The sequence below is a fragment of the Anguilla rostrata genome, chromosome 7, assembly GCF_018555375.3.
Source record: "Anguilla rostrata isolate EN2019 chromosome 7, ASM1855537v3, whole genome shotgun sequence".
In the NCBI taxonomy this organism is placed as follows: domain Eukaryota; kingdom Metazoa; phylum Chordata; class Actinopteri; order Anguilliformes; family Anguillidae; genus Anguilla; species Anguilla rostrata.
The window spans coordinates 10,953,551-10,974,961 of record NC_057939.1 but is presented as its reverse complement, the minus strand read 5'-3'; the positions used below and the strand labels follow the sequence as shown (position 1 = coordinate 10,974,961).

Sequence of the window (21,411 nt, the reverse complement as noted above, 5' to 3'; positions counted from 1 at the left end):
GCGGCCAGGCACGATGGGAAATTTGATTGGATTTGATGCTGAAGGGGAAAGCTACCGTAAGAAAGCTGCTTAGGACCGCAGTTGTTTTCTGTTAGCTTTAATTGCCTGCCAGGGTATTTGTGTCAGACCAGTTGCTGTTTGTTAACCAGACAGATATGACCTTTTCAGAGACCAGCCCACCCGTCCCGTGTGGCTATCAATGTCCGAAAATGTGTCTGGTCTGGCTTTTGATCGCGACGACTGCGTGTCTCCTTTTAGAGTACGAATTGCTGATTTAAGAGGTTCTCAAAGTCTCGCTCTAACTGAAATCACTACTGGGTTCGTCTAAATCGCAGGACACGGATCGGACGATTCGGAGCCCTGAAAGACTTATTTACCACCGTTCGTTAAAGCTACAGTAGCAATTAGTTTATTAGTGCTTCCTTAGCATAGCGCGCTCCTTGCAGTTTCCCCCGGCCACAGTGAAAAGGCAAAAAGTGTTTCGGCGAATAGCGTCGGAGCGGCAGCGCGGTAGCCCCTGGTTTTGCGGGGGACCCCGAGCCGGCGCCGGGCGGTGAGAGCAGCTGGCTCTGTGCCCGAGACCTCCCCCGCGCTGGAGAGGCGGCGGCCCGCAGGACCCCACCGTTTAGCGCCGGCGTGAACGGGGGGGGGGGAGGAGGAGGAGGAGGGGGGCATCCACTCCCTTTTTTTTTCTTCTTTCTAACGAAAGTGTTAAAGAGAGATTTGCTCTTCATTTCCAGCCCCGCAGCGAGCGCCTTAACCTCGGGGAACAAAGACTCCCCTCCCGGAGGGGGGACTCGAGGATCACAGCCCTCCTGTCCCGCCTTTGTGATCCTGCGGGATTAGCGAGGATGTTTCAGGCTGGATGCTGGAACCCGGGGGAACAATGCCTTTAACAAGTTGTGCTAAAGTGCCCATGCAAAGCGAGGTCTACTTCTTAGCACAATAACTGGGAGGGGGCACTGCAGAGGGCACGCAGCATTATTATTCATTTGCTTTCTTTTTTTTAGTCATATTTTCTTCCGTGCTGCTTCTGGCGGTTCAAGGATTTTTCTTCTGCATATTCAACCCGGCCTTTTTCTTCTTCTTCTTCTTCTTCTCTCTTTGTCTTGTCATTGTTGGAATGTCACACAGCGGTCAATGTGTGAAACAGTTTAATTCCTCTAAAACAGGGGGAAATGTGTATTTATGTTATGATTCTTTGTTATGTTAATTGCCCATCCACATGCCATATTACTGTTTAAGCTTATTTGTGTTCTGCTATTATTGTACAAGGGAAGGATGTCTTTTCAGGCCTGAAATGTGAAAGGGGTTTGGTGATGGGCCAGTTGTTTTTTATAGAGCTAACAAGTGAATGAACATTAAGCAACTGTGCTGTGTTTCAGACCGGATGGAATGGGCACTGTGACTGAGGAGGAGAAAGAGCAGTTTGAGGATATTAAAATGAGGCTCTTGACGCTGCTGGAGAACCAGATTGTCCATTTCAGGTAAAGACTCGATGGAACTGAATAAGAGGTGTCCCTCAAACCTTAGTCGAAAAAAGCACAATTGTCTTTCTTTTCGTAAACAAAAGTTACCACGCCTTCCAGTTTACTGCATTAGCCTCCAGAATTTATAGCATGACCTCTCCACATTAAGAGATGTATTACTGGTTTTTAAAGTCAGGTGCTGGGTCACTGTTAACAAGAACTATTTGTTCATGGGTTGATAGCAGGACTTATAACCCACAAGCACAGCAGACATTGTGGCTCAAAGGCTAGAAGGTGGATCGCAGTTTCCAGTCTGCTGCTTGTAGTCCTAATTTCGCCGACCTGAAGGACCCTTCACTTGGTCCATGGGGCCGGGGGGTGAGGGGGGGTTGAATCACCAGGAGTCATTTACCAGAGCACATCTCAACATCGTGGCAGCGGACAATGGGGGTGACGATGTATGGATTATGCAAATGTTTTATGCAGAGGGGCAGGCCGAATTTGCTCATTTGCACTTTGAGGATTAGGAGTAACACGACAAAGCTGATTAAGGCTGTTTGCGTTTCACTTCATGCAGTTTGTTAATACTCCCCTTTTCCAATGGGACAATGGGTTCAAGTGGACCTCTTCAGGAGCATTGGTGCCACTCCACTCACACCTGTGTGATTATACACCCCCCACTCTGGTACATGCTGTATGAACCAGGTGCAATGAGTACTAACTATCCTGGGGTCTTTTTGTTGAATTAGATTAAATATTTAACAGTTAACTATCTGTGCCTTAGCTTATTTTGATGACATCACATTGTGTAAATAAATTACCATGTAGACCTGGACTGCCCAACCCTGTTCCTCGCGATCTGCCATCCTGTGGGTTTTCAGTCCAACCCTAATAAAGCACACCAATTCAACAGCTAGAGATCTTGTTGAACTGCTAATTAAGCAGAATCAGGAGTGCCAAATTTGAGCTGGAGTGAAAAACTACAGGACCGTTGATCTCTGGGAACTGGGTTCTCCGGCCCTGGTGTAGTCTCGCACGACAGTTTACTGCAATAAAACACTCTGTCAATGGATTGCATGTAAAATGAATACACTTTTCATAAATGCCGGGATGATACAGGTTTTTTTTTTCTTCTGGAAATTGACCATATTGATGATATTCAGCAGATTTTCTCTCCCTTTGCATGTTGGTATGTTACGGAATTTCATGTTACTACAGAAAATAACTTGTGATTCACACAGAGAAGTGAGTGTTGCAGGAGTCACACTTTCCAGTGATATAAACCATAAATACATTGCTCGCTCTTAACTGTGTGTTGGGTAGAAGAAAATGTTGTTATGAAATCCGTCTTACAGCTTGTTTGATTATTATACAATTATCTATAATAGAAAATAAGAGCCTGGTTAAAAATTCAGACAAAAATAATGCAAGTAACCTTTCTAATAGGTAATACGAATTGATATAAAGTGTCGTTTTGACTTTCAAAATTATGAACATTTCCAAACAAGTTCCGTAAGTCACCCATTTATGATGGGTTCATGTCTCTTGAGTGTCCACTGCTGTACGTGGCTAAGGGGTAGATCTGCAATGGAGGCACACACAGCCAGAGGGAGAGAGATGCCGCACGAATCTGCCAGTTTAGTTGCGCTGAATATTTGAATGGTACTGAAAATAAAATGGGCAGATGTTAGCTGCTCGAAAAGTCAGTAGTGTTTACATCATTCGTGGGAGGGAACGTGTGTGTCAGACTTAGTTGTAGGCCTTGTAATGTCATGTGTTAATTTGGGTCGTTATATTTTTTGAACAACTTTGCCTGCCCATTTTATAAATTTCTCTTGCTTTGGAATGTTTAATTGTAAGCATTCTCTATAACTGTGTGTGTGTGTGTGTGTGTGTGTGTGTGTGTGTGTGTGTCCACAGGTATTGTATTGAGGGTATTCTATTGACATATTGGGCGATTTGCGTAAAAATTTCAGCCATTTTCATACAGCCCTGCCATTTTAGGGGGGAAGCATAAACTGACACGCACCTCTTCACCTGTGTTCTCAGGTACTGCTTTCCTTTCGGGAGGCCAGAGGGGGCTCTCAAAGCCACGCTCTCCCTGCTGGAAAGGGTACGTCTGACCACCCAGGGTGTGACATCCTCTTTTCGTGCGTCAGTGTCTGCAAGGGATCAGCGCTATAATGTCACTAGCGATTACCGGAAAGTGGCCCTGCTGCTCCACTGTGGTTATCCGATTTAAGGGTCACAGCGCCCCACCAGCAGTCCTGCAATTTAGTGACGCCCCCTAATTGCTGATTGGACCCCGCCTCAGTTGTACGGAACTGTTGCTGAACCGTTTTTTCCTTAATTGAAAACCGGCCACTACTGCAGGAAGCCAGTAAATTATCACAGACTGCCTGTAGTGGAAAAAAAATTAATATTTCATATTTATGTGTATATGTTTCTATATTTGAAATTAACATTATATTCAATGCATAGTATAGGTGTTAATTTCATTGGTTACTTATGTTAATCACAAGTGTTGATTATTGTTACTATTATTAATATTACCATTGTTAGTATTATGGATACCAAAGGGCATCAGGATAAAAAGCAGTGCAATACAGTGTTTTAGTTATATTAAAATTATATTTAAACGACCTCCAGAAATGAAATATTTGTTCCATGTTTTTTTTCTTTGAGCCATGTTTTTACTTGGGTTTGAAGCAACTGAAGAAACTATGAATGTAAATATTATTTGCCTGAAATGTATTAGCCAATCGATTCACCATTATTCAGTGGATACAGGTGGGCTGTGGTGGGCTTGGTCATGCAGATAGATAGGATAAAGTTTTCTAAAGTTAGTGTGTGTCACAATACAGATGTAGCGCGTTGGTTTTTATCATTTCTCAGGAGTACAGGCATGCTATGTGAGGTCTAGCTTTTTTTATTGCAGGTGTACGGTGAGTTGTTTTGTGTTTGGCGGTGTAGGTGTTTGGTGTGCCGTTACAAGCCACAGGTCAGACAGGCCAGTTTTGAGTCTCTTGTCTTCAATCACAGTGAGCTGAGCTGTGAAGCTCAGGGAGAGAGGGGGGGGGGGGTGCACCTGAGAGCGAGTCACACAGTGCGGGACAGCGGAAGATAGCGATGCTATATTCGTCCCCGCGCGTCCGTTCGTCTCCCACCGCGCCGCACCACACCGCACCTCACCGCAGACAGCCACAGCTCCCGGAGCAGCGGGCGCGTGCCATCGCAGGGGTGGAGAAGTTAACGAGAACAGAAGCGAGGAAGAGAGACGAGCGCGTCGGTGGAAGCGTGCCCCCAAAGACTGGGGGGCATAGCGGGGCCTGCGCTCAGGCCTGGGAACCGTTTTTTTAACGCCAGCCCCAGAGTAACCGACCCTGTCCGTCGCTCTAATTAAGAAACGAGAAATCCGGAATTAACCTCTCTGGTGTTAAATTGATGCTGTTAATTCCCCCACCAGCCCCTCCCCTCTCCACACCCGAAATTAGCCTTTTGTCTCGTTATTTCAGTTCTAAATTGCCACCACACCTTGTTGACAAACTGCTATCTTACATTTTGACCTACGGAATTTTACACGGAATTCTTCACCAAATGTATAGGAATGAAACTTCACTTCTCGCATGCGACTGCTCTCAATTTGCGAAGGCTCCATGGCTCCCTGCTACTGTGCTGGTGTCTGATGTCGTAGGTCAAAGGATTGGCGGTGCTTTGCAGTGCTCTGGCCTGCCAGCAGGGCGGCGCTGCGCTGCTGTAGCGTGGCTGCTCACGCCGAGGTGCTGCGCCTCCATTCTTCCTCAGGTTCTGATGAAGGACATCTCCACACCGGTGCCCCCGGGGGAGATGAAGAAGCTGGTGCAGAAGTGCCTGGAGAAAGCGTCTCTGATGAATTACTCCCAGCTCACCGACTACGCGCAGATTGAAGGTTGGTCCGCGCTGCCCCTCCATTAGAGACGCCCGGTAAACACTGCTAACCTGGGCTCGGGAGAGCCAGGATCCATCTCCCGCTGTGTGGGAGACGTGTACGTGTGTGTCTGTCTTTCCCTGTGTGTGTGTGTGTGTGTGTGTTAGTGCTCATATGTGTGTGTGTGTGAGTGCTTGTGTGTGCATATGTGTGTAAGTGTGTGTGTGTGTGTGCTCGTGTGTGTGTGTGTGTGTGTGTGAGCGATCGTGTGTGTGTGTATGTGAGCGATCGTGTGTGTGTGTGTGTGTGAGCGGTCGCGTGTGTGCGTGTGTGTGTGTGAGCGAGCGTGTGTGTGTGTGTGTGAGTGATCGTGTGTGTGTGTGTATGTGTATGTGTGTGTCTGCGCGTGCTTGCATGTGTGTCTTGTTTCTCCCTCTCCGAGCAGACCTGAGCAGCGCTGGTGTTTGTCTGCCTGCCGTGGTCTGGTTAGACTCACAGTGGGAGAGCTGTCCCATTTTCTCCACCGATCCGTCTCCTGGTCACCTACCATGCCAGCAACACTCTTTATTGGCCACTTAGAGCTTGTTTTCTCGAAAATGAAACCCAGGGACTGTTTTGTTGGCCGTATCAAGCGCTTGTAACAGTTATCGACCAGACTTTTAAGGGCCATCTACCCAATGAGTGGTTGGTTCATCCAGCACTTCATCTTCTCTTTATTAGCTTTTATTTTATCCAGGATGGTTTATGATAATTTCAGTCCCTCAAAACTCAGATAAACGGTGTATGCCAGATCCCATCCATGAAGTGTTGTCCCTACATCTTTGAACCAGAAGAGTTCAGTTGAAGGTTTTCACGTACTTACCAGTAGTCTGACTGTAGCCTGTTTGGTTCTGGTTCTGCTTAATACGAATATGTGTAAAAGCACTCTGCAAGCCAGTCATGCAGAACTAAAATGTTTCTGGCCAACCTGCCGATGAATATCTCTGGACCATCTGTCATTGCGGAAGATCTATTGCTGGAAGAGGAATCAGTCGAGCACGGGGACTTTTGCACTTGCATGTGATTAGACGCCCCAAGTCTCTGAGTGTTCGAAGTTTGTTTTCTGAAGTCTGAATACTTCGTTTGTGAATTTATACGACCGCAGAGTGTTTTTGGTGATGTGGCAGACGCGCACGGCAATGTTACAGCTGATGTCACAGACGCGCACGGCGATGTTACCGCTGATGTCGCAGACGCGCACGGCGGTTTTACCGCTGATGTCACAGACGCGCGACGTGGTGATGTCACAGCGAGGGTTGTTTAGCTGATGTCACAGACGCGACCACGGGTGGTGTTACAGCAGGAGTCAGCAGGTGTGGTCTTGTGCGTGAGTAGGACGAGGTGCACCAGTGGGTAGGAACTGCGCTTGTAACCGAAAGGTCCAGGTCCGAGTCACGGTACAGGACACTGCGTTGTACCTTGAGCAAGGTACTTAACCTGCATTGCTTCAGTATATATCCAGCTGTATAAATGGATACAATGTAAAATGCTATGTAAAAAGTTGTGTAAGTCGCTCTGGATAAGAGCGTCTGCTAAATGCCTGTAATGTAATGTAATGTCACAGCGGACCCCCAGGCGACCCCAGAGAAGAGGCTGGAGGACATGATGAGACTGGGCGAGCTGTGCATCGAGGTCCTGCAGCAGAACGACGAGCATCACTCAGAGGTGCGTTGAACACGCCGTTCCCCGCAGTCTGAGAGGACTCTTCTCTGTCCGAGTGACAGCGTGCCAGACCAATGAGGCTTATAGTACCATAAGGGTAAATAAGGTTATTCTCTAATGCCTCCTTTCATTCGCCAGGGTTATGACACTGTTCTGGACATTGTTCTCACTCATATATGACATGTTAATTAAGGTTAAAAGTCTCAACTATCATTGGTATGAACATGGTAAAGGCCAGAAAATGAGACGGGATCCTTAAAGAAAAATATGATAGAATCTTAATGACATCACATGTTCTGTTTCACTGGGAAAAACAAGTTCATGTGTAAGATTGAGTTCAGTGCGGCTATTACTGAAATAATTGTTTGGTGAAACAAATAACGATATTGCATTGAGCCCTGACATCATTGACCTCTTGTGTTACAAATGTGAGTGAGTGAGTGAGTAATATATTTAAGTGCAAAAACCTGTCTGAACTAATGTGCAGATAGAATGTAGAAAATTTTTATTAAGACTGAAAGAAATGAAAAACAAAAATTAACACAGCTCAAAGTTCAGGGGGAAGCATTCAATGTAATTATAATCCACTGGCACTGACACAACCCCACAAAGATACTTTAACTTGATTTATGGATATTGAACATGTGAGAATTTTTATCAGGGGGTGTTTTGATTTGAATTAAATTTGAGAGTTCTCAGGTGAAATCGAAAGTATATTAAAGTTGGAGTGTACAGTGCACCGTGTCTGAAAAGGGCCTTGCAATATTTCTTTCTCTCCTTTTTTCTTTTTTCCCGGGCTCACAAAGGGAAGAGAGGTAGGTGAGCTCTCTGAATTCTGCCACTGTCAGTTTGTCAGCTTCCTTGAATGATGTCATTGTTCATCGCCTGTGCCCCCCTGCCACCCCCCCCCCCCCCCCTCCCCAAAGCTCTCAGTCACATAGTGGACAGCGTATTGCTCCCTGTCATGGCTCACCCTGCTGCAGTTTTAACACTCAGTAAATAACACTGCGTGGTAAACACTGAGTGCTCATGTTATCTGCTCTGCCTGGGCATTTTGGGGATTTTGAAGAGAATATGTTAAGATGTCCCAAGGATGAGCGATTTATACACACATCCTAATTAGCTGAGGTGGGGTCAGCAGAACAGAGGGATAAGCAGTAGATAGAACTAAAGTTCACTACAGTGATAAGTTCTGACACACATCTTTATTGTGTGAAACAGATAATGTGATTCTTTTGGATTCAATTTTGAAATGTTACAATGAAAGTGTATGTTTGAGTTTATCAAAGTTTGTGATACTTTTATTTAACATGTTCAGGTGTCACTAGAAATGAGAACATGAAAAGTTCTGTGATTAATTAGATGGTGATTCCAATTTTATTTCTACAGCATCATAATTAGACCTTAAATACACTGATGAAGATTATGCATTTTGCCGTTAATTCAACTGGTAAAAATGTAGTTTTTGTGCATACACACGTAACTGAGATCCACAGTATGGAAAACTGAGGCGTGGACATATTTGTCATTGAAGCATGTCCTTTTGGCATATTTTGTGCACTTTGGTTTTTATATCGAACTTTGAAAGCAGAACATTCTTGGTCATTGTGTTCCAGCAGTAAATCTGAACATCTCTGCCATTGAATCACGAACACAGAACCTTTACCCTCCCCAATAAATAGAGCCTTGCACGTGTGGTGGATGCAGGCGCAAGCATGTGCACGGAAAATGGCTCTTTTAACCACTTTTTAAATTCTCTATCTCCTTTCCCGTGTACAGTCCACAGCAAGTGCGGCGTATGCCAGTGCGTGAGCATTCTAAAATACTGAAAGTCTAATTACTGATGCGTGGGCATTGTCTGTTGAAATCAGTATGTCTTTTATATCTGCAAGATGGGACGCATGAGGAAATTAGTGGTCCTGTATCATTTTGTTGGACTCATTGTCAGGGGCAGCTGTAGAATGATACGTACCTGGGGCTGATGAAGCTATAAAATGCTGGTAAATTGATTTGAGATCCACATTGTGATGCAGGCCGCGATACTTCGCCCCCGTGCGTACCCTCTGCGGCTCGCAGATATTTTCTCAAAGAGGCCCGCTTTCTGTGGACTCGGTCCCATTGCTTATATGAAGATTCCCTTAATGGCTGCCTTTCACACGTGGCGGGGGGGAGAATAATGAAGGGTCGCGCGCCTGAGAAACGGCCTTTGTGGTGTTTACGCACGCAGCCGGGTGAAAAAGAGGCTTCTGAAAGAGCCCATAATAGGCCGCCTCAAGGCCAGGTACGGCAGGAGCTGGCGCCCGTTCGGCACGCGGGCGGGAAAGGTGAAAACCATATCCCTCCGTTAGTCCTGCGCTGCCTGTGTGTCCCCATAAAGAGTGGACACACACACGCACAGACTCACATAGATGCCTACGCACACACACACACACACACACACGCACACCTAAACACTCAAAAGAGGATGCGCGCATATGCACACACACACGCACACAGGCCGACACCGTTCGATCATCTGCTTCCTTTCATGCCACAATGGGTCCTGGTGCTTTCTAGCACTGATTGCACATTTCTTTCCTTACATAAGGCAATCACTGTTTTGGAGCTGGAAGGGGGGCGGGATCTGCGTTGGGTGCAAAAGAAAAGAAGCCAAGGTTAAACCCAGCTTGTCATTGTGCTCTCCAAAAGAAAGAAATGCAAAAGAAAGAATGTGTCGGAGTATGGGCACCAAATAAATAAATAGTTTCTTAAAATGTCTGGGGGAATTGGGTCTTTTGAGAACTATCTTTTAGTCAGATTTATTCTTGTTTAATGGCTTCTTTGAAATGGAAAATGTTTGAAAAACATGCATAGGCACAATATATTTTTATTTTCTCATAATATAAAATGTGAGGTTAGTTTTTTTTGAAGTAAAGCCATAGGGAGTTTTTATTTTAATTTTATTTCTTTTACATGAAATAGCGCATTATCACTACACACAGTGGGAGTATCAACGTAGCAGCAAAGGCTCGACAGGTAAAAACCTCTTTTTGGGTTGATTTTGATCTGTTGTAAATATTTGTCTTTTCCATGTAAGCCTTTGAGAGCGGCATTGATTCCTAGTCATTAAAGCGTGATCAGTCCCACAGCAATTGTCACGTTTAGATGTTCAATCTATGTCCTCACTCTGTGCCCTAAAGAGGGTTTGATCAGAGACTCTGAGGGCCGTGTCTAATTGGCCGTGGCTTCACCCAGGGAAGGCTTCAGGGTGCACACCGGCCTCTCTGGTTCGGTTGGTGGCCACAGTCTGCGCAAAGCTGCGTAATCTGTGCATGCCAGTCCTGTGAGAATTTTTTTTAAAAACATCAAAAAATTGAGTTGGGCGAGTTGGGCAGCTTGTGTGCACGTGAACTACTGAACTACAGAGTGAAAGGAAACAGCAGTTGCCGGTGCAGATTTTCACAGGACTTTGACGAGCATGTGCTCTGCCCAATTGATGGACAATGTTGGAGCAATGGGAGGGTCTAACAAATATAATTGGTCATTCCAAGTTCGGGGGAAAAAGGAATGGAACTGGGAAAATCTAAGAATGCAAGATGACTGACACTTAGATTAAAATTAATGACAGCATTATTTGTTATATTCATTTTTTGTGCCCTCCAAAAATATGGTAACAGTAGAACAGTAGGTAAAGCTCATTAGTTGCTTCAGCAGTGTGTTTGGGATCATTGTCTTGCTGAGACATTTGGTTGAGCTTGAGGAGATAAGATTCAGGTGAAGGTGGGGTATTTTGGATCTTGGGCAGTTCCTTTTGGCCTCCACACTTTGCCCTTGGCATCACTTTGATACAAGTGAATCTTGGTCCGTCCACAAGACCTTTTCCCTCCTGCTTTCCAGGGTCTTTGTGGTACTTATTTGCGAACTGTAACCTGGCCATCCTGTTTTTTGGTGTTTCTGATCTGAAAGCTCACTTCTACCTGCAATAAGAAAGCAATTGAACGTACCTTATCTTATATCTGCACTTTAATCACATGTGAATCGTTTGATTACAAATATAAATTTGTGGAGCCAATCAAGAAGAAATGTCTTTTCCCAAACGTTACGGAGCTTATTGTATATATTTTACTATTTAACAAAACATAGCACAGTTTCTGTGTTGAGTCCCCCCATATTCAGCTGTGTAAAATTAAGTTAATGGGTGATTGACAGGTGTTAACTGTTGCTCAGGTGTTTCCTTTTGCGTGGATTGTTCACAAATAAAAGAGCAGTTAGTGTCTCATTTTGATGAAAAAAAAAATGGCCAAAAAGCAATTAATCTGTAAACTGAGAGAACAGAAGAATTCATTAAGGAGCACAGCACTGAAACTGGGTATATCAAGCTCAGCAGTTTGTAAACAAGATGCAAGATGCAAATCTCTCATCAGCAGCAAGAATCCAAAGGTCAAAAACATACAGGGATGAGCCAGAAGAGTTGTAAAATAATGTTTTATGGACAGATGAGACCAAAATAAACCTTTATCAAAGCGATGGAAAGCCTTAAGTAGGGAGAAAAGAAGGAACAGCCCATAATCCAGAGCATACCATTTTATCTGAGAAAAATGGATGAGGTAGTGTCATGGCTTGTGCATTTACGGCTGCTTCTGGAACACTTGTCTTTATTGATGATGTAACTGAGAATGGCAGCGGTAGGATGAATTTGGAGGTGTACAGACACATTTTGTCTGGCTGTGTGTGCGAGCATTCCTCCACCTTCATCGGCCAGCGCTTCATCCTGCAGCAAGAAACCCCCCCAAACACCTGTCTGACAGATCAGAAGCACTCTTCAGGAGGCAGGCATGGATGCGTCAGTGAAATTCGCAAACAGACTACGGAGGCAACGCTGCAAGATGCGAGCCACTAGTTAGCCTGGTTACAGTTCACTAAGTACTGGAAAGAGCCTGCGGAGCTCTGGAAAAAAGTCTTGTGGAATGATGAGACCAAGATACACGTGTTTCAGAGTGATGGTGAAAGCAAAGTTTGGAAGCCAAAAGGAACTGCTGCCCAAGATCCAAAGCATACCAATCATCTGTGAAACATAGTGGCGGGGGTGTTATGGTTTGGGCATGTATGTCTGCCACAGGCACTGGCTCACTTCGTCTTCATTGATGATGTAACTGCTGATAGCAGCAGAATGAAATCTGACGTGTTTGGAAGCATCTGCTCAAGTTCATCCAAATGCCTCCAAACTCATTGGACAGCATTTCATCCTACAGCAAGACAATGCTCCCAAACATACTGCTAAAGCAACACATTTTTTGACAGCCAAAAGCAAGGAAATTCTTAACAGGCCTAGTCATTCAGCTGATCTGAATCCAATTGAAAATGTGTTTCATATTCTGAAGAGAAAACTTAAGTAAACTAACAAGAGCTGAAGATGGCTGCAGTACCGGCTTGGCAGAGCATCACCAGAGAAGATACTCAGCACCTGGCGATCTATGTGGCTCACAGACTTCAGGCAGTCATTGCAAGCAAAGGATATGCAACAAAGTGCCAAACATGACTACTTTTGTTTGCATAACATTAATATGTCCTAAACATTGTGATGCCCTGAAATGGGGGGCTGTGTATAAAAAGTTTTAATTTCTACATGGTGAAACTGAAATGTGTAAAAAATGCCCTTTAATAAAAGCAGAGAATCTGCACATGAATAATTTGATTACAGATCTAATGTATATATATATATATGCATGGAAACATAGAAAAACATATTTGCTAGTGTCTGAGGGCATCGAGGTGTGGTTTGTGCCCGGTAGTGATTGCGGAAATTAATCCAGAGCTGTCAAGGTTTTTTTATTTTTTTGGTAATCAGTTGTTCTCACACCACACGGCATTCTCCGCCTGCTTTCGACCAGATGTTTGATTTTTAGCGAGAAACCGCGTTGATCCTCCTGCGCGTTACCTTAACGACGTGAAAGCTTTGGCGCGCACAGGTGTTGTTTTTGTTGCCGCCGCCGTCTCTGATGGCAAACGCCACGGCAACTCGTGAGAGAGCGCGCCGCGCGCTTTCGCGCATTCCTAAAAACGGAATCGCGATAAATTTTCCCTTTACCTGCGCGCGCGCGCTGCTATTAAACGCAGCCGCGAGGCTCGTCCATTGTGGCGATGCCAGGTGTTGCCCGTCCATTTGCTTCTCTCAGGTGTTTGAGCTCTCGCATTCTCTGCCTCCTCAAGGTCGTGCGTTTCCTTTGTGCTCTCCGTCGTTGCGCCGCCTGCTATTTTGTAGACGGTGCGTCTCTGTCCTGTTGCCGCGGTGCATTTGTCTTCTTTTATTCATCATCTGCCATCCTGTGTTAGGTTTCTCTGGTTTATTTGGGTTATTTTGCTTTATTTTTTATTATTATCTTTTGCTTACTGCATTGCATCTGACTCTTAGTGTTTTGCCAGCTCTGGCTACAGTGTTTTTACGGGGTTTTTGGGTCCCTGTCTCTCCGCCCTCTCCCTCTTTCTGTGTCTCTCCTGCGTTCTTGTCAGTCTCTGTCCCCCCCTCTTTCTTTTGTTCCTGTGTCTCTTTCTCTCTCTCTGACACACACACACTCACACACACACACACACACACACGTTCGTCTGTATCTTCCAGGCATTCTCCTGGTGGCCTGAGATAATGGCGGAGCACGCGGAGACCTTCCTGTCCCTCTACAGCGTGGACATGGACGGCGCGCTGCAGGTGCAGCCCCAGGACTCATGGGATAGCTTCCCGCTTTTTCAGCTGCTCAACAACTATCTGAGGACCGACCGTAAGTAACCCCCCCCTCCCCTAACATCCCTATTTAAAGCTCGCTATAGTCACCTATATGCGCTGAGCTGTCTGTAACACGTCCAAAGTTCCTGGTGCATTTTCTCACCGCTAACTGTGCTAATTAGCACCGGTAATGCTACAGAAAACAGGTCTCGTTAAGAGAAGAGGTTAATTTGTGCTGTTTGTCTTTTGTCATCATAGTTAATTAACATTGCACTTGATGAGGTAATAATGCTTGGGGAAATTTGCAGAAATTGTTATCGAAAGAGAGTGGTTAGCTATTAGTTAAAAAGTCTGTTCATAGCTGGCAGACTGCCTCTCTAGTTATGATTTTACATTTACATCTCCTCATTTAGCAAATGCTATTGTTCCAAGCAACTCGAAGATGAGCGCTTATAATAAGACCAGATGAATGGCAATAAACAAGGTGTTTTTGTAAAAGGTAACACTGAGGTAAACACGTAGTCATGCACAGGTGCCTTCACCAAGGAGCCGAACACAAAGAAGCACATGCTCTGTAATGTCAGTCACAGAGCTCATCAGTGATGCAAACTAGCTGCAGGTCAATAAATAAATCAACTTGGAGAGGGAAAAGTCTGGCTTCAGGTTTTCAAGGTGCAGTTTTAAAATCCAAAAGATGGCCATGGCCTTTCTGCACATGCATGAGCTGGCACATGCGCACACACGCAGAGAGACACACGCGCGCATACACACAGGCGCGCACACACGCACGCACACGTGTGTGTGTGTGTGTGCATTGTCCTTCAGGTCCTATATATTGTGTCCAGGTCATATGCATGTTAAAAAGCCTTTCAGTTACCAGATGATGCAAAACACCATGGCCTCACAGGCATCACCATGTCCACCATGCCCACCTATAGTACCATCGGGGAGGGGCGGGGGGTTGGTAGGGGGTGTTGGGAACCTTATTTAACTGCGCCCAAGCCAATCCGAAGCAGTCGTCCGGGGACACACCCTCACCTTTTCACCCCGGGCATTGTCAGGTGTGTCGGGGAAGCAGAGGGTCGCGGGTGAGCAGTTAACATCATTCATGTGTCAGCGGCATGCAGTGCACCTGATGTAAACTGCCTCAAGGCCAGCCGCATAACTGTTTTTATTATGTGGGGGTGTGCATTGTGTGGAGCTCGGTCTTGTATGAAATAATGAGCCTTTATCCCCGGGTTGAGAATTTCTTTCTTTTTTTTTTTTTTCTTCCTCTTTCAGTTTTCTTAATTGCTTTATTTCCGTAATCATTTGCGATGTCACAACACACTCTTTCACTATGCGCGGAGTATAACATAAAATAAAAAACCCTTTTTCAAAAACTGTACGTAGGTGCAAAGAGGAATGATTTGACATATAATGGGGTCTAATGTGCCATTTAATTGTGTTAATGAGAGGGAATGTGAACGCGTTTTGAACCTCAACGCAACAAACACGTTCCATAAATAGGCGGCGTAATAATATGGTTGTCACGTATAATGTGTGATAAAAAAGTGATAGAGGTTTACACAGTAGGTATAGCAAAAAAAAGAAAATAAATTATTCTATTCACTGCGCTCGTGGAGATTATAAAAATGATTGTTTATTAGGTTGTTTATTATCGGTGTATTTATTTTCAGGATATTCTTAAGTTGCGCCATTTTATGAGACAATAGCGCATTAGAATAATGCAGTGCGTTAGGAGGGTTTTGAATGAGTGAGGTGCGCGATGCGCCTTGACCATAAATGGCCGCGTAGCGTCTCAGAAGGAGGCTGAAAAGACGAGTGGTAATAATGGAGGGACAGGGGGAGGAGAGCGGAATCAGGACTGATAAAGCACGGGACAACTGCCGGGTTCCTTCCCTTTTCTTTCTGGCCCTCTGTCTTCTTACTTCTCCCCTCTCTCTCTTCCATTCATCCCCATCTCCCCCCCCCCCAACGCTGTGCCCATCCCTTTTTCATTATCTCTCTCTTCTCTATACTCCTCTTTTAACCCTTGCCTTGCTATCTTGCATTCTTTTTCTGTTAACTTCCCTTTGTTACTTTTTGTCTCCCCTCTCTCTCCTTCTTGTCTGCCTCTCTTTCTCTTCTCTCTTCTCTCTTCCTCTCATCCCTCTCTCTTTTTTCGAGCGTGCTGTTTAGGGGCAGGGTAAGGTCCTGCTGGGCCACCTCATCGTATGTTACACAGACCAGATCTGAGATGATGCACTTGCTCATTCACAGCGAGCCTCTCCCAGTTCAAAACAGGCCTTCCACATCCACATCCTGTCCTCACCCACTCACAGCCAAGATCACGAAACTGCATTCGCATGAATCCATTTGACAATTTAAGACGAAACTCCCTCCTGTGACGTACTGTACCTCCTCCGAGCTCTCTCTCTACTTTCTGCACTGAAGAGTGCTGCCTGATGTTCATAGTACAGCCTAAAAAAGCCCCGAAGCACTGCTGTCTTTCTTTTGGCCGCATGTGTGAGGTTTGACTGCATAGGCAGGAAATCGTTCAGTCCCGTATCATCCCTGTGTTACTGTTACCAAGCACAAAATGCGGGGGGGAAAAAAGGCAACTGTGAAGTCGTAAATTATTAATGACTTATTGGTGCTTATTAATAGCTTGCAGGAAGAGGCATGTGCGGTGCGCCTCTGTAATGTAGCTCATGAGCTAAAGCGTGACTCCGCTGGGTTGAGCAGTAATGCAGAACAGTGGTGGGAACGAAAACTCCCTCCATCTCCCCTGAGATCGGGACGACGCTAATGTGGAGCTCACTGACTGAGAATCTCAACAGCTCGCCTGCAACCCCCACATCTCTGACGCAGGACGGCTCAGATTGCTACATCCCACATTGATTTTGTGTGTTTGTGTGTGTGTGTGCGTGCGTGTGCGCGTTTGTGTGTAAATGTGTGCGTGCGCGTGTGTGTGTGTGCACATGCGTGTGTGTGTGTGTGTGTGTGTGTGTGTGTGTCTGCTTTTCCAGCCTACCTGTGCCATGGAACCTTCCACAAGCACCTGCAGGACCTCTTCATCCCCCTGGTGGTCCGCTACATTGACCTGATGGAGTCCTCCATCGCCCAGTCCATCCACCGCGGCTTCGAGCAGGAGACGTGGCAGCCGGTCAAGTAAGGCCATTTATTTCCACTTAACCGGACCGTGCCGACCTGCTCTGACTCCCTCGCGGAGGCCTCCCGCCAGGAGAACCGGATTCCAAAAGGCAGAGAGAGAGGGGAGGGGGGCCGAGCGAGCAGGAAACGCAGCGACCTTCATCGTTTTTAAAATTGATTAGCCGGTTGTTGTTGTTGTTGTTGTTGTTGGTGAGCCGCGCTGAGCAAAGTCAGGCTGGTGATGAGGGTGCGCTGTTTCTCCCTTGGCCTCAGCTGGGGGGGGTGGTGGTGGTGGTGGAGGGGAGGGGCCTCAGTCCCTGTGCTGCTGTGTTGTTTCCCTTGCAGGACGATAACCAACAACCTTCCGAACGTGCCGCTGCCCAAGGTTCCCAGCCTGCCCCTCACCCTCCCTCAGATCCCCAGCTTCTCCGCGCCCTCGTGGATGGGCCCGTTGTGTGACAACACGTGTGTATGGCCGTGTGATACGGGGCCCTGCGTCGCTGTCCGCACACCTTCTCCTCTACAGGCCCAGCCAGAGCCGAGACAAGCTTAGAAAGGCCTTAAAGAACAACAAATCCTGTCCCAGGTTTTAAACTGGTGACCTGAAGAGATGCTTAAAGAACTGAAGGGAAAAGAGAGAAACTTGGGAGACCTTGGTTGAAGTACATCTTCTTATACTTCTTCTTCTCAATAAAAATACTAATGAGAAGGAGAAGACCTTGTCATCTGATTCACTCAATTATGAAGTGTTCACAACTGTACTCTTTATAACACATATGAACACATCAGAAAGCTCCACCAAAGAGAAAAGAATGAAACATTTTTTTTTTCTTTTAAACAACATGATTTTTACTCTTTGAGTTTAGTCTGAACATTCTTTGGCGTATGCTTAATGGAAGCTGTCAGACTTAGCTCAGAGTAACAAACACTTTCTTGTCAGGACTGACAGCCTCCGCAGCCAAAGGTTTTTTTTCTTTCTGTAGGTTCACTGCATCGTGCTCTGAGAATACCTACCGAAAAATAACAGCCTGCTGCTTAGTCCTTACCCTACAAAACGAGCTGTCTGTCCGAGGGCACGCCCCGCTCTAATTGGAACAAGTGTCCATTTTACCTCTGCTTTTCTCAAGATGCACGGCTGTCTCGGGCTCGCCGAACGATTCAGACATTTCATAATTTGTACAACGGGCCTCCTCGGATAAACAAAGGAAGGGCAGCTGCCGTAGAGGAGAAGAGTGAGCCGCTGTGATTGGCTTGCTGTCGCGTCGCGTTGCGTGCGGTGTTTTTCTGTGCGGCGTGCGTATCGTGTGTTTTTGTGCTGCGTGTTTCCGCTAAATGCTTTTAATTGTGTCGGTGTTCAAGACAGCAAGTGGCTTTAATGTTGCATGTGTAAAGAACGTATTTTTACAAAAACCTGGAGCACAAACTGAAGTTTTGTCTGGTACTAGGTATATTTATAGCTTTCACCTGCTGTCACACTGCCTTTTCATCTCCATGGAGTTTCTCAGGGAATCATGGGAGAAGGGGGGGGGGGGGGTTAGGACTGGGGCCTTCCAGAACCACTCACCCTACATGTTCCCACCTTTATCACTTTGCTGAAACATCACAGCAAAATCATGACAGTGTCAGTTGGGAAGAATGATGCGGTGATGGTCAGGCAGCACTTTAAGTGATAGAAACCGGCCTTACAAGTACAGTAAAATGTACCATAGCCGCGGAGAAAAAGGACAGTCAACTCATTCTCGCAGGATGGCTGCAAATGTCCGATTTACTTAGAGCCGGCCTCCCAGGAGGTGCATCCATGTAAAGTGCACCCACTGTCTAATCGAATCCTGTCTGCCAGTGCTGCTTGCGGCTTGGGGTCCCGCAGAGCGACATGTAATTGGCCGTTGTGCTGCCCAGGGATACAGGGCTTTAGGCAGCCGGGTGTTACCAGACGCACTGGGCATTAGTCACTCCTCTGGTCAGGCTGGTGCCTGTGTTCTGCCTGTGGTGAAACTGCACTACCTGTGGCAGAACTGCATTCTGCCTTGTATGCCAGAACTGTTTTTGCGTGTGGAACGTGATTCACCTGTGGATCGTCTGCCTGTGGCGGAGCTGTGTTCAGCACAGGAACTGTACAATGACAGCACAGCTCAGCTGCTGCACAGCACACAGAAGAGAGAACAGAGGCAGTGCTCAGCAGCATGTGTTTTCCTAGGGCTGGCATGCTAGCCGGAGCGCTGCCAAATTGATGGTGGCTGATTAAAAAATGTTTTTAGAAGGTACTTCATTAAAACAAGACGACTGCAAAAGTGTTGGCTTTCACCATATTGCCTTGTGTTGTTTTTTTGGCAACGCTTTTGATACCCCTGTTAAAAGTTAAAGATTAATGTTTTGTGTGACTTTTGTAATATTTTGGTGGTGTGGCATGTTTACAATTTTCCCATGCATGTTTTAGGTAAACATGGGGAATTAAATTTCAAATGTATTGTGAGAATTAAATATTTTTATTTTTAATTTTTAGCCTGCAAGGAATTAATTTACCAGATATTTTGTGAGTATGCCTTCTCTTCTTTTCCCCTTTGTTTTATTGGTTGTATAGAAAGTGCATTTGTTGGAAAACCTGCAGCCTGTGTCTTTTATTCCATTTCTTTATCTTCAGTTTTTGTCTCTTCCTGTGATATTGAAACTGATTTTTACATTTTAGTAAAGCGATTAAAAAATATTTTTCCTGGACACCGTTGAGATCCTTATGGTCTCAAGGTGGCAGGCCAGTTCTGTCAGTGTGAGTGTGATCACTTTCTTTCCTTTGATGCAGGTGGTACAGAACACACACACACGGATACACACTCATACTGGCAAACACACACACCCACACACACACACACACGGACACACACACACGGATACACACTCATACTGGAAAACACACACACACACACACACACACTCACACAGAGGCAAACACACACACACACACACACACACACACTCAGGTACAGAGAGTCTTTGTGTGGGTACCCTGGGCCTCAGTCTCAGTTGTATAAACTGTGTACTGTAGCCTCTTTGGAGAGCTCTTCTGGGAGCCGAGGTGTAATGCTTGAAGGGGGCGTCGGGGGGGCGGGCGGTGGGGATGCTGGGGGGAATGTCTTCGGGGGCCCCATGCTACCCTGCTAGGATTTCTGCACCTTGCGAACCAAGCCATTCGTTACTGGAGTCTTCCCACACAGGGGTGCCGGGGGGAATTGGCGGGCCGGGGGAAGCTGGGAGATTGCTGAGCGGCTAATTAGGCGAGAGGGGAGTCGGTGTGGCACATGTGTAATTGCGCTGCAGATTTGCCAAACCGTTTATGCAAAGCGCCACTTGAGAAGTTAACAGTCTTTTAAAGGCGTGCGTGCCCCCCCCCCCCCCCCCTCGCTGATGGCTGATGTACATTTGGATGCTGCTGGCATCAGCTGCCAGGTGTTGCTCAGTCACCTCTGGGAAAGTGCGCTGGAGCCTGCCTGTGCCAGTGCGTCTGTCCCTGTGGTGCAGGCCTTGCTCAGATTCACTCTGAACCCACTGCGCTCAGGCGTGGTTTTATGAGCCGTTTAATATGTGAAAGCGGTGCCTTGTCAAGGCATTTAACCGCCGGTGAATTTATCTGCCCGTCAACTCAGAATATATAATAACGATGGCGATGTAAGCGAGGCAAAAGATCAATTCACCGATTAGCGGTTCTTAAAGCAGGCATGTGATGTTCACAGATAATGTAAAAAGGTGCCTCACGACTGAGGTTAGACCTTTTTGGTGGATGAAAGCATTGGGTCTTGGGAAAGCACTGCAATTTGGATTGTCTCAAGTTTCTTGGTGTTCATGGAACCATGACAAATGCCACTGTAGAGTATGAATCAATTTCCTATGATTGTATTGTATTTTTTTTTTTTTTTCCAATGAAGAGTTCAGAATTACTTGCCTAAGAGCAAGTACTAAAAGAGGAAATGGTAGTGGGGGTATGATATGGAAATTTGTGGCTGATATCAATAACCAGTATTTGGCCAGCCATATTAGCCAATGCCGATACTTCAATCAATCAATCGAATTATATTTGTATAGCGTATTACATAGCAGTTGTCACTTCTTCCTTTTTTACATTATACTGTAGCACAAATTCTAACATCAACCAGGTCCAACTTGTAAAGGAAAAATGTAGCACATTTTATTAGCATAATAACATATTTCATATTGCTTACTTTATTATTAAAGCTGTGAGTACTGGAGAGCATCTGTCTTTGCCTGTGAGTTTGGCTGGTAAATGCAAAAGTAAATAAATGGGCTTTATTTGACTATGATTAGTCTGCTTATATTTTTAGTTAATTTACAGCATCAGTGGTGCATCAAGTGCATGTACTTCACTTCTTTATATCAGCTTGTCAGCCAATGCGATTCATTTTTAGTTACAAGTGTGACCCCGATGTTATTGTACATGCCTAGTAGGTAGCCATTGAATCATGTACTATATGTGCTATTCTTAAGGCATACAA

General features: G+C 45.7%; 1 protein-coding gene across 7 annotated transcripts in view; it reads left to right on the top strand.

Annotated features, from left to right (window-relative positions):
- cadps2 (Ca++-dependent secretion activator 2) overlaps positions 1 to 21,411 on the top strand; it is a 129,632-nt gene that overhangs the window by 86,021 nt on the left and 22,200 nt on the right. For 3 of the 7 annotated variants that reach the window (XM_064342750.1, XM_064342749.1, XM_064342748.1), the window contains exons 14-21: positions 1,386 to 1,487; positions 3,519 to 3,582; positions 5,274 to 5,397; positions 6,980 to 7,080; positions 13,673 to 13,829; positions 16,786 to 16,927; positions 17,255 to 17,374; positions 19,413 to 19,442. In XM_064342750.1, the coding sequence (XP_064198820.1) occupies positions 1,386 to 1,487; positions 3,519 to 3,582; positions 5,274 to 5,397; positions 6,980 to 7,080; positions 13,673 to 13,829; positions 16,786 to 16,927; positions 17,255 to 17,374; positions 19,413 to 19,442 (840 nt within the window). The remainder of the gene's footprint in view (positions 1 to 1,385; positions 1,488 to 3,518; positions 3,583 to 5,273; positions 5,398 to 6,979; positions 7,081 to 13,672; positions 13,830 to 16,785; positions 16,928 to 17,254; positions 17,375 to 19,412; positions 19,443 to 21,411) is intronic. The other 4 variants (XM_064342753.1, XM_064342752.1, XM_064342755.1 and 1 more) reach the window with 2 other exon arrangements.